Consider the following 13280-nt stretch of genomic DNA (forward strand, 5'->3'; position numbering starts at 1 on the left):
GTGTGTGTGTGTGTGTGTGTGTGTGTGTGTGTGTGTGTGTGTGTGTGTGTGTGTGTGTGTGTGTGTGTGTGTGTGTGTGTGTGTGTATTTCTGCTAGCCACCAGCTATCTTTCCTAGCAGCTACCTGTTGACAGGCTCCTGGTGTGACTGTTTAAGCAGGGCGGGGTGTTGTTGGCCTGCTCTGTACCGGTCACACCACACCAAGTATCTCAGTTAATCTCTCAATGGCCATGTCTGTTTCTAGAGTATCCCAGTTAATCTCTTAATGGCCATGTCTTTTTCGAGAGTAACTAATGAAGTAACTTTAAATGCTACGTAATTTGTAGTAGACTACAATGTTTGTTAGGTTTGGAGTTTTGCTGGTTAAAACATTAGAGTGACAGAAGGTGAGAGCCTGAAAATCTGCACCAAGAGTTTAGCAATAGTCAAGATCTACTAACACACACACTGACTCATCGACTTGGAACCATAAACCTCTTTCTTCCATTAATCCCTTATGACTAAGGTAGCTTAGTGGTTAACAGTGTTGGGCCAATAACCAAAAGGTTATTGATACGAATCCCAGAGCTGACTAGGTGACAAATCTGTCAACGTGCCCTTGAGAAAGGCACTTAACCCTAATTTCTCTGGATAAGAGCAATCTGCTAAATGACTAAAATGTAATTTAAACCCTAATCATCAGCAGTACAGCAGTCTAGGTTAGGCAGAAGTCTTAGAGACTATACTGTAAGTCTCAACCCAAGTTACATCATTGATACTGTATAAATTTGGCCTGTAACTACACCATGCGGCGACAGCATGGCAAATCAAGTATGAGAAGTGATATGTATAGAGTCATTGGAAAAGAGGTGCTTTTTCAAATACAACGGACAACTATTACATATTGGACGTTCTTATCCAGAGTGACTTACGGGAGCGATTAGACTGTGTGTGTCTTGCTCAAGTGCACAACAAATACATTGTTCACCTTGTCATCTCTGGTATTCAAACCAGCTACTTTTCGGGTCACTGCACCCAATACCCTAACCGCTAGGCTAATACCTACCATAATATGTACCTTGTTAATTGATTGTGTCTGTTTCCTCATAGCTCTTAAACGTTTCTATTCACCGCTACTTTACACCTTTATATTACCACGTAAGAAAACAAGAGTAACTTTCTATGTAAATCAAATTGAACAGTAAGCAGCTGATTCGTGTTGTGGTTGGTCAGTCAGTTCACAAGAGAGAGTGGAGACCCTCCACATCTACTTTTTATTAAATAGGCTACCAATCTCTGAGTTCCGGGAGACAGAATTCTCTCTCTACTTCACACAAAGTGGATGTAGATCCAGCCATGCTTGAAGGGGCACCACGGAAGTAGAATAGAATAGCTCACCTACTCCAGATCCTACTGCATCAGCCCTGTTTAACCTACAGTCAGTCAGCACGTCAATCTGGGTGTGGTGTTCTGTGTTGTACTGTTGTCTGGGTGGACACCAGAGTACCACTCCAAAGGGGAGAAATAAAGAAGGGTGTAGTCTTAGGGTGTAGTCTGATTCACTCGAACACTGTGGCTACTACTGCTGTGGACAGAGTATTCAGTGAAGAGGGAAGGAAAGGAGAGGCTGGAGAGTTGGAAAGGGAGGACTGCTAAAGCCTACTGCAGGGAAGGATTGTTTTTTAGTGAGAGAAGGAAGGAGGAGAAGCGTCAGGGTCGGTTGTGGAGGAGAGAACCAGACCAACTGTCTGATACTGTGGCTGCTGCAGACAGACTGTCAGTGAAGAGAGAAGGTGACGAAGCTGGAGAGTTGGATGAGGTCTGCTACATTCTAGTTGGAGAAATTTCTAGAGGGATCTGGACAGAAGACAGAGGGATCTGAACAGAAGACAGAGGGATCTGAACAGAAGACAGAGGGATCTGAACAGAGAAGGAGAAGATGAGACTGGTGATAGAGTCTTTATTAAAGCTAAATGGTAGAGCTCATGAATGTGTTGCAAAAAAGTACTGGTAACTCACTGCGTGACTAAGTACCACTTCTGGTTATTTTTTCCATGCTGATGTTTCTTCCCCACAAAACATTTTGGTGACATATGGTATCTCCATCAACACCTTCAACTTTTGGAGGACTTTTAAAAGAATATTATTACTCAAACTTCCATCAACTGTTAGAGTGGCTAAAAAAAGAGGAAAATCTGTTTGAATATTTTGTTTTAATAGTTGGATTGAGATCCCATTCTTATTTTCTAGTTAATTTCCTCTGGAGCAGACGCAGCATGTGTTTCTGGAGGTGTACGGATGTACTGTTTCCCGTCAACACTGAATGGCCACATTGTGTTGGACTAACACAGTATTACCTGGATTAGAGACAGATTCAAGTACATTACATGCATTAAAGTGAACGGTTTGTGGGGAGATCGCTGGATATGCTTTGGGCCTGAATCATATTAGTTATTAGTTATTTTTTGATGATTTAAACCTGGATAAAGATCTCAACCATGGACGGAGTAAACATGAATGCTAACGGCAACAGTGATGCTGCTCAGGGGAAGGCCTCTTCCAACTCCACCATCTTCACCCGCTCCGACTGGTCCGAGTCCCTGCGGCCTGATGTCGAGACACCGGTCCTGAAGTTCTTCCGGGCTCTCTCTGAAGAGACAGACACTTCTCCCGGGAACGTCAACAGCAGTCATGGAACATCTGTTGAAGTCAATGGAAACGAGAGGACAGGAGGGGATTCAAGTGCAGTAGGTGTGGTTCAGAAGAATGGAGAATCCACCACCCCCACCACAGTTGTACGGGCCAATGAGAGAGAGGAAGTATGTGGAACAGAGGGCTGCAGGGAATTGGAGTCTGTGGATTGGATGCCACCAGGGACTAGCTGTTCTGTGGATTGTGACAGGAATGGAGGTCTGGCTCAATGGATTCCAGAAGCACAGAGTGACATCATGGACTTAGAGGAGAAAGATGCAAATGGTAGATGTCTTGTCCAGTCAAAAGACTACATCGCAGATAAGAAGACCCATTTGCAAGGATATGGTGGGTCAACAGACCAATCGGATGGCTGCATTCCAGAAAGGACATCTCACTTACAAGGATATGTGGGGCCAATGGATTCTTTAAAAAATGAACTGAGAGTGTCCATAGACAAACATAGGAACAGTGGAGCATCAGAAGACTGCAGTAGGAAGGAGCCTATAGACACAGACACACAGTGTGCTACAGGCAGCACCAATCAGGACGTAGCCACTGACTGTCCCAGTACAGACCAGTCAGAGATAACTGACCAGCAACGTCTGTACAGAGCCACAGACAAAATTCATCAAGATATGTTAAAAAGTGATGAAATCAGTGACACTGATGACAAAGACACCGTCAAGGATGTTCCCAACAACACAGATGAATCTACAGACAAGCACAACATACTGACCTGGTTAACAGACAGTGAAACCAATCCAGCAAGCAGCACTAAACAGGAAACATGTACAGATGATAATCAAATCCAAGACTTACCAACACCTGATGATGATTTGACCAAAGACCTTGCTAACCCTTCTGCAGTAAGAGCTGGTAAACCTCAAGACTTACCAACACCTGATGATGATGTGACCAGAGACCTTGCTAACCCTTCTGCAGTAAGAGCTGGTAAACCTCAAGACTTACCAACACCTGATGATGATGTGACCAGAGACCTTGCTAACCCTTCTGCAGTAAGAGCTGGTAAACCTGGCACCAGTGGAACACCATCTTCAAACAACAGAACTGTGGTTCTAACCATGATCGGGACTGAACATGTTTCTGAGGAACAGCAGCATACATTCGCTGAAACGGAGACTGTTGTTGGTACTACAGGACAGACTGAGGAGCCAGGATGTGGGTCTAGCATTGAGGTGAAGGTGAAAGGGGAGACCTACCCACACTCAGATTCAGACAGTCTCACTGAGGCAGTAGTGGAGACAGGAGAGACCGATACTGGGAATGACAGGGTGGTGTCTTGTCCTTCTGAAACTATGCTGTCCTCTGAAGTGATAGAGAGAGCACCTGCAGAGGCAAAGTCTACCGCCGGGCTTTCTCACCCAACAAGTCCCCAGGGGCCAACCTCAACCCCAGGTCCAACCAGTGGCCCTCCCCCTGGCACCACCGCCATCCGAGCCACCTTCTCCCTCGGTTCTCCGGAGGAGAAGCCCCTCCAGCTGCCTGCCCTCTTCAGTGGTCTGAGGGTCCTAAAGAAGGGAGCGGCAGGGCCGGATCAGGACATAGTGGCCTTGATCAAACCACCATCACCATCAGACCTGGGTGTGAACAAGCCTGTGAGGAGAGAGCAGAAGACGGTTCGCAGGAGGCAGGGGACTTTCTTAGACCAGCTCTCCCAGTTCCTGAACATGGAGAAGGATGATAACAGTAATATGAAGGAGTCTACCGGAGAGGAGAGGAGGGAGTCTACAGGAGAGGAGAGGAGGGAGTCTACAGGAGAGGAGAGGAAGGAGTCTACAGGAGAGGTGAGGAGGGAATCTACAGGAGAGGAGAGGAAGGAGTCTACAGGAGACGAGAGGAGGGAATCTACAGGAGAGGAGAGGAAGGAGTCTACAGGAGAAGAGAGGAGGGAGTCTACAGGAGAGGAGAGGAAGGAGTCTATAGGAGAGGAGAGGAGGGAGTCTACAGGAGAGGAGAGGAAGGAGTCTACAGGAGAGGAGATGAGGGAGTCTACAGGAGAGGAGATGAGGGAGTCTACAGGAGAGGAGAGGAAGGAGTCTACAGGAGAGGAGAGGAGGGAGTCTACAGGAGAGGAGAGGAAGGAGTCTACAGGAGAGGAGAGGAGGGAGTCCGAGCCGTCAGAAGAGTCTAAAGAATTCAGCGATGAACCTGAGGAAGGGAGGGAGGTGAAAGAGAAGACAGAGAAGGATACAGAGACAGAAAAGACAGAGAATGATACAGAGACAGAAAAGACAGAGAAGGATACAGAGAAAGAGACGACTGAAGAACGGTCTGTGATAAAGCCTCCGGAATCTTCAGAACCTTCTGAGACTCTAGAACCCTCAGAACCTAAGGAACCTCAGAAGCCTCCCTCCAGTGCGGAGGTGGCATTTGATGCGTTCAAGGCCTTTTTCGTCCCCAGGCCCCTGAGGCGGGACCAGGATGCAGTGAAGAGGAAGGCCTGGATCTTTGAGAGAACCTTCAAGACTCCTGAAAAGAAAACTGATTCAAAAGTATGTTGTCTTGATCTGACCATGATTTCTCTCTATCGTCTGATATGAGTGAATGGGGTAATCAGTTGGAACGTTATTTAACGTTGTTGAAGAGTTCCCTAATGTTGTAGGAACTTTCACAGTTTGCTGGGACATTCATTTCTGTGTTAAGTGCTTAATGCCTGAAATATAGACTGTCTTGAAATATTTTTTAAATATTGTGCCTCTGCCCGCCAGTCGCGGGCGTCGACCCCAGGTGATGGAGAGGACCGGTCCACCCCAGGCCGTCTGCAGGCCATCTGGCCACCAACTAAGGAGGAGAAAGTGGGACTGAAATACACAGAAGCCGGTAAGGACCCAAAGGACAAAAAGCAACTTATAGTAAACAAATATTCACTATGGGTGGAACCCTACGGTAACTTGAGGTATGTGTGTGAGATACCTCTGATTATATAACATATTTAATGATGTCAAAGAGAGATTTGCATGGAAATTCAAGTTCTGTGTACAGGTCTCAAGTTAGGATTCAGGCCTTGACCCATGCAGCCAGCCAGGCCAGCTCTTTGCTGTGTCTAACTGAGCTCTATGGGTTCAATTCCATTTATATTACAGTCGATTCCAATTCCACATTTGCCTCATTGAAAATAATTGGAATTACAATGTACTTCCTGAATTGGCTGGAATTTAAATGAAATGAACCCTGTCTGAAAGTTACAGTATGCAATAGAGACAGAACAGTAGATAGGTAGAGTGAGTGAGTGAGTGAGTGAGTGAGTGAGTGAGTGAGTGAGTGAGTGAGAGAGAGAGAGAGAGAGAGAGAGAGAGAGAGAGAGAGAGAGAGAGAGAGAGAGAGAGAGAGAGAGAGAGAGAGAGAGAGAGAGAGAGAGAGAGAGAGAGAGAGAGAGAGAGAGAGAGAGAGAGAGAGAGAGAGCGAGAGAGCGAGAGCGAGAGCGAGAGCGAGATAGATATACAAGGTCTGAGGTTATCTGCCTTTGGCCCAACGTGAAGGAACTCAGATTTCATCAAAGAAATTGGAAATACAAACATTGTCATCCTACAAGAGAGAGAGAGAGAGTCAATGTTGTCTCTGTAGTATCTCTGTAGTAAATGTAAAATCCCATAGTCTAACGGGAAGGTAAATACTCATACTATACTAATGGGATGGTAAACACTCCTCCACCCTGTCCCTGTGATTGTCCACAGCAGAAGGCTGCCTGGTCTCTAGATGACTGATGTCACAAGGACATTGTTTTGGGACAGAGCTGTGTGTACAGTGGTGCCAGGAACTGTTACGTTCACTTCTTAAATTCTTATCCATCCGATAACACATCAGGTGTGTTTGGCAGGGGCCACTCCTTGTGCTCACACAGGCACCAGCTGATTATCATAGAAATACACAGTACCAGTCAATAGTTTGGACACACCTACTCATTCAAGGGGTTTTTCTTTATTTTTGCTATTTTCTACATTGTAGAATAATAGTGAAGACATCAAAACTATGAAATAACACACATGGAATCATGTAGTAACCAAAAAAGTGTTTAAAAAATCAAAATATATTTAATATTTTACATTCTTCAAAGTAGCCACCTTTTGCCTTGACACCTTTACACACTCTTGGCATTCTCTCAACCAGCCTCACTTGGAATGCCTGTCCAACAGTCTTGAAGCAGTTCCCACATATGATGAGCACTTGTTGGATGCTTTCCCTTCACTCTGCGGTCCAACTCATCCCAAACCATCTCAATTGGGTTGAGGTCAGGTGATTGTGGAGGCCAGGTCATCTGATGCAGCACTCCATCACTCTCCTTCTTGGTAAAATAGCCTTTACACAGCCTGGAGGTGTGTTGGTTCATTGTCCTGTTGAAAAACAAATGATAGTGCCACTAAGCTCGAACAGTGTCACCAGCAAAGCACCCACACACAATCACACCTCCTCCGTGGGATCGAAACATGCAGAGATCATCCGTTCACCTCCTCCTCCATGCTTCACAGTGGGAACCAAACATGCGGAGTTCATCCGTTCACCTCCTCCTCCATGCTTCACAGTGGGAACCACACATGCGGAGTTCATCCGTTCACCTCCTCCTCCATGCTTCACAGTGGGAACCACACATGCGGAGTTCATCCGTTCACCTCCTCCTCCATGCTTCAGAGTGGGAACCACACATGCGGAGTTCATCCGTTCACCTCCTCCTCCATGCTTCACAGTGGGAACCAAACTCATCAGACCAAAGGACAGATTTCCACTGGTCTAATGTCCATTGCTCGTATTTCTTGGTCCAAGCAAGTCTCTTCTTCTTATTGGTGTTCTTTAGTAGTGGTTTCTTTGCAGCAATTCGACCATGAAGGCCTGATTCACGTAGTCTCCTCTGAACAGTTGATGTTGAGATGTGTCTGTTACTTGAACTCTGTAAATCATTTATTTGGGCTGCAATCTGAGGTGCAATTAACTCTAATGAACTTATCCTCTGCAGCAGAGGTAACTCTGGGTCTTCCTTTCCTGTGGCGGTCCTCATGAGAGCCAGTTTCATCAGAGCGCTTGATGGTTCTTGCGACAGCACTTGAAGAAACTTTCAAAGTTCTTGACATTTTCCGGATTGACTGACCTTCATGTCTTAAAGTAATGATGGACTGTCGTTTCTCTTTGCTTATTTGAGCTGTTCTTGCCATAATATGGACTCAAACGCATTAAGAAGTAAATAAATTCCACAAATTAACAAGACACACCTGTTAATTGAGATGCATTCCAGGTGACTGCCTCATGAACTGGTTGAGAGAATGACAAGATTGTGCAAAGCTGTCATCAAGGCAAAGGGTGGCTACTTTGAAGAGTCTAAAATCTGAAATATATTTAATCTGTTTAACACTTTTTTGGTTACTACGTGATTCCATATGTGTTATTTCATAGAATTGATGTCTTCACAATTATTCTACAATGTAGAAAATAGTCTAAATAAAGAAAAACCCTTGAATGAGTAGGTGTGTCCAGACTACTGAGTGGCAGTGTACATCTATAAATAGTTGTCATGAGAATGTTTAGGAGAACACATATAAAGATGTACGGTAACCATATGGAAATGTATTTTGTGATTATACAGACTTACTGCCACCTTGTGGTTAAGTTGTATATTTCATCACGGTCTGCTTGTCCTCCAGAACACCAGGCAGCCCTCCTGCAGCTGAAGAGAGAATGCAACGAGGACATGGAGAAGATACAGGTCAGTAAAGCACAGTACTACATATCCTTTGCTAACTGCGACCCAGACACCGACCTGTAGGTCATACAGCTGTTTTTCCTATTCCTTTACATAATATGCAAAAATTAGTTTCCTAACTCTAACACAACTCTAACACAGCCCTAAACCTAACACACTCCTAACACAACTCTAACAGAACCCTAACACAACCCTAACACAACCCTAACACAACCCTAACACAACCCTAACACACTCCTAACACAACCCTAACACAACCGTAACACAACCGTAACACAACCCTAACACAACCCTAACACAACCCTAACACAACCCTAACACACTCCTAACACAACCCTAACACACTCCTAACACAACCCTAACACACTCCTAACACAACCGTAACACAACCCTAACACAACCGTAACACAACCCTAACACAACCCTAACACAACCCTAACACAATCCTAACACAATCCTAACACAACTCTAACACAACTCTAAACCTAACACACTCCTAACACAACCCTAAACCTAACACACTCCTAACAATCCTAACACAACCCTAAACCTAACACACTCCTAACACAACCCTAACCCTAACACAACCTTAACACAACCATAACACAACCTTAATCCTAACACAACCCTAACACAACCTTAACCCTAACACAATCCTAACAGAACGCCAACACAACCCTAACCCCAACACAACCGTAACACAACCCTAACACAGCCCTAACCTTAACTGCAGGAGGACTTTGGAAAGCTGCTGCGCCAGATGAGAGGGGACAATGAGGAGCGTGTATTCCACCTGGAGTGCAACCTGGCCCGGCTACAGAGCGACCTAGTCCTGGGTGCCCACCACCGCCGTGAAGACCTCCGAGACGTGGCCGTATCCACGGGAGATGACCTCTCACCCCGGACCGTCCACAACGTGTGCGTCCAGACGGACCGCCAGACCTTCATCAGAACCCCTGAGGATGAGGAGGGAGGTGTCAGGCTGGGCCTCCAACCCACCCTCAACGTGCCTAAGAGACTGGGCCTGGCTTCTATCAGTCTAAATCTGTCTGGACAGGCTACCTCTCCCTCTTCTCCCTCTTCTTCCCCCCTTCTTCTCCCTCCTCCTCCTCCACCTCCTCCTCCTTTCCCAAAACAGACCCAGGGACTTGACGGCCCTCCTCCACCCCCTCCACCGCCACCAGGCTGTGTCCCCCCTCCCCCTCCAGGAGGTTTTAACTACAATGCGTTGGTGGATAAACCCCACAGGAAGCCTGCTGTGGAACCAGCCTGTCTCATGAAGCCTCTCTACTGGACCAGGATACAGATACAGGACAAGTAGGTGTTACATCTAACTATCAATCAATCACTCAATCAAATGTTTCTTTCCCCCAAGTTTTTATCTTTCTTGTATAAGGTAACAAAATCGTTATTGCTCTTCCATTTTTACATCGTAATCACCATTGTAAAGTTGTTGTTTTTTACTTTGCAAAACACAGCAGATAAACCACTGATCCCGCCCACCCCGATGTTCACGCTTATCACTGATCCCGCCCACCTCGATGTTCACACTTATCACTGATCCCGCCCACCTTGATGTTCACGCGTATCACTGATCCCGCCCACCTTGATGTTCACACTTATCACTGATCCCACCTCGATGTTCACACTTATCACTGATCCCGCCCACCTCGATGTTCACACTTATCACTGATCCTGCCCACCTTGATGTTCACACATATCACTGATCCCACCCCGATGTTCATGCTTATCACTGATCCCGCCCACCTTGATGTTCACGCTTACCACTGATCCCGCCCACCTCGATGTTCACACTTATCACTGATCCCGCCCACCTCGATGTTCACACTTATCACTGATCCCGCCCACCTTGATGTTCACACTTATCACTGATCCCGCCCACCCCGATGTTCACACTTATCACTGATCCCGCCCACCCCGATGTTCACACTTTTCACTTATCCCGCCCACCTCGATGTTCACGCTTATCACTGATCCCGCCCACCCTGATGTTCACACTTATCACTGATCCCGCCCACCCCGATGTTCACACTTATCACTGACCCCGCCCACCCCGATGTTCACGCTTATCACTGATCCCACCTGATGTTCACACTTATCACTGATCCCGCCCACCTTGATGTTCACGCTTATCACTGATCCCGCCCACCTCGATGTTCACACGTATCCCTGATCCACCCCACCTTGATGTTCACACTTATCACTGATCCCGCCCACCTCGATGTTCACACTTATCACTGATCCCGCCCACCTTGATGTTCACACTTATCACTGATCCCGCCCACCTTGATGTTCACACTTATCACTGATCCCGCCCACCCCGATGTTCACACTTATCACTGATCCCACCCACCTCGATGTTCACACTTATCACTGATCCCGCCCACCTTGATGTTCACACTATTTACTGATCCCGCCCACCTCGATGTTCACACTTATCACTGATCCCGCCCACCTTGATGTTCACACTATTTACTGATCCCGCCCACCTTGATGTTCACACTTATCACTGATCCCACCCACCCCGATGTTCACACTTATCACTGATCCCGCCCACCCCGATGTTCACGCTTATCACTGATCCCGCCCACCCCGATGTTCACGCTTATCAATGATCCCGCCCACCTCGATGTTCACACTTATCACTGATCCCGCCCACCCCGATGTTCACACTTATCACTGATCCCGCCCACCTTGATGTTCACACTTATCACTGATCCCGCCCACCCCGATGTTCACACTTATCACTGATCCCGCCCACCTTGATGTTCACACTTATCACTGATCCCGCCCACCCCGATGTTCACACTTATCACTGATCCTGCCCACCCCGATGTTCACGCTTATCAATGATCCCGCCCACCTCGATGTTCACACTTATCACTGATCCCGCCCACCCCGATGTTCACACTTATCACTGATCCCGCCCACCTCGATGTTCACACTTATCACTGATCCCGGCCACCTCGATGTTCACACTTATCACTGATCCCGCCCACCCCGATGTTCACGCTTATCAATGATCCCACCCACCTCGATGTTCACACTTATCACTGATCCCGCCCAACCCGATGTTCACACTTATCACTGATCCCGCCCACCTTGATGTTCACACTTATCACTGATCCCGCCCACCCCGATGTTCACACTTATCACTGATCCCGGCCACCTCGATGTTCACATGTATCACTGATCCCGCCCCCATATATAGAATACTAGAATACCTAGTTCCACCATTGTCATGCTGATAGAGCAGGTTTTGATTTCCATTTTGATAAGATGTACATTTTACCTGCAGTAGCAGCAAAAAACAGTTGATATTTCCCAAGGTTATATCCCCTAACACCCACATCCTGCGGTCCTTTTTCCTAAAGTTCCCTAAGTATGTACAACTCCATCCCAGTGGAAACAGACGTCATTTCAGCGTCTAGTTTTGATTTACATTTGTTTGAGTTGTCAACTCATGTGAATACGACAGGAAATCAACAATAACTGTCACCATGTCATTGAATGTAGGTTAAACGTTGGGTGATAAAAAAAATAAAAAAAATCCCAGATATTGATGATTTTTTGCAAATCCAATCAGTTTTCCACATTGATTCACCGTGATCACACTTCATTTTTGTTTTTAAGTTATATGGAAACAACGTTGATTCAAGCAGTTTTGGCCCAGTGGGATAGGACATTTGTCAGTTATCTTATTATCAAGCAAATACAATATATGTTGAGTAAAATAAATCAGATGTATACTGAACAAAAAAATGTAACGCAACGTGCAACAATTTCAATGATTTTACTGAGTTACAGGTCATATAAGGAAATCAGTCAATTTAAATAAATTCATTAGGCCGTAATCTATGGATATCACATGACTGGGCAGGGGTGCAGCCATGGGTGGGCCTGGGAGGGCATAGGCCCACCCACTGGGGAGCCAGGTCCACCCACTGGGGAGCCAGTCCCAACCAATCAGAATTAGTTTTTCCCCCACAAAAGGGCTTTATTACAGACATAAATACTCCTCAGCTTCATCAGCTGTCCGGGTGGCTGGTCTCAGACGATCCCACAGGTGAAGAATCCGGATGTGGTGGTCCTGGGCTGGCGTTGTTACATGTGGTCTGCGGTTGTGAGGCCGGTTGGACGTACTGCCAGATTCTCTAAAACAACATTCAATTCTCTGGCAACAGCTCTGGTGGACATTCCTGCATATGGAACATTTCTGGGATCTTTTATTTCAGATAATGAAACATGGGACCAACACTTTACATGTTGTGTTTATATTTTTGTTCAGTGTATGAAGCCATTTTACATCAGCAGTTGTCACAGCACTTTACAGTAACCCGGTCTAGATCGGATCACTTAGCCTGTTCCCAGGTCTGTTAGTGCTGTATAGTATAGCCAACTTCTATGGTCGTTTTCATGCCAAACAGACCTAGGACCAAGCTAGCAATCTTGCACTATTTTGTTCAACCATATTTTGGTTCCTGTTAAGCCTTTTCATTCCTTGTGGGATATGGGGTCCATTGACAAATTGCTTCCATCCCAACCTTTTTCCAACCTTTTTCTAGGTTTGGCTCATAAGAGCCTGGTATAAACGTCTTGGGTGGCTGTACACTAGACAATTTAGTGTCGTCTGCCAGTTGTACAGCAGGCATTGATTTGTGTGTCGTCCAATCCATTGGCCATCCTCTCTACTGTTGCACTTTAATCTGAAACCTTTTGAACGAACTTGTACCCACTCACAGCTCTCCATCCAGCCAATGTAGACAACTGCAAACTGTTATGTTATGGGTGTGACTCTGTTAAATTGCTGTTGCACCAACAGCCTCCCTGGACGGTCTTTCATCCTGGTGGTGATTGCCAGAGAGAAAGGAAGAGA

General features: G+C 46.2%; 1 protein-coding gene across 1 annotated transcript in view; it reads left to right on the top strand.

Annotated features, from left to right (window-relative positions):
* The first annotated feature begins 2213 nt into the window (after positions 1 to 2213).
* Positions 2214 to 13280, top strand: part of LOC139555984 (formin-like) — a 48705-nt gene continuing 37638 nt past the window's right edge. The window contains exons 1-4 of the mRNA XM_071369422.1: positions 2214 to 5186; positions 5403 to 5514; positions 8325 to 8386; positions 9117 to 9700. Of these exons, the coding sequence (XP_071225523.1) occupies positions 2478 to 5186; positions 5403 to 5514; positions 8325 to 8386; positions 9117 to 9700 (3467 nt within the window). The 5' untranslated portion in view covers positions 2214 to 2477. The remainder of the gene's footprint in view (positions 5187 to 5402; positions 5515 to 8324; positions 8387 to 9116; positions 9701 to 13280) is intronic.

This window comes from Salvelinus alpinus, chromosome 27, assembly GCF_045679555.1.
Source record: "Salvelinus alpinus chromosome 27, SLU_Salpinus.1, whole genome shotgun sequence".
NCBI classification, from domain to species: Eukaryota; Metazoa; Chordata; class Actinopteri; order Salmoniformes; family Salmonidae; genus Salvelinus; species Salvelinus alpinus.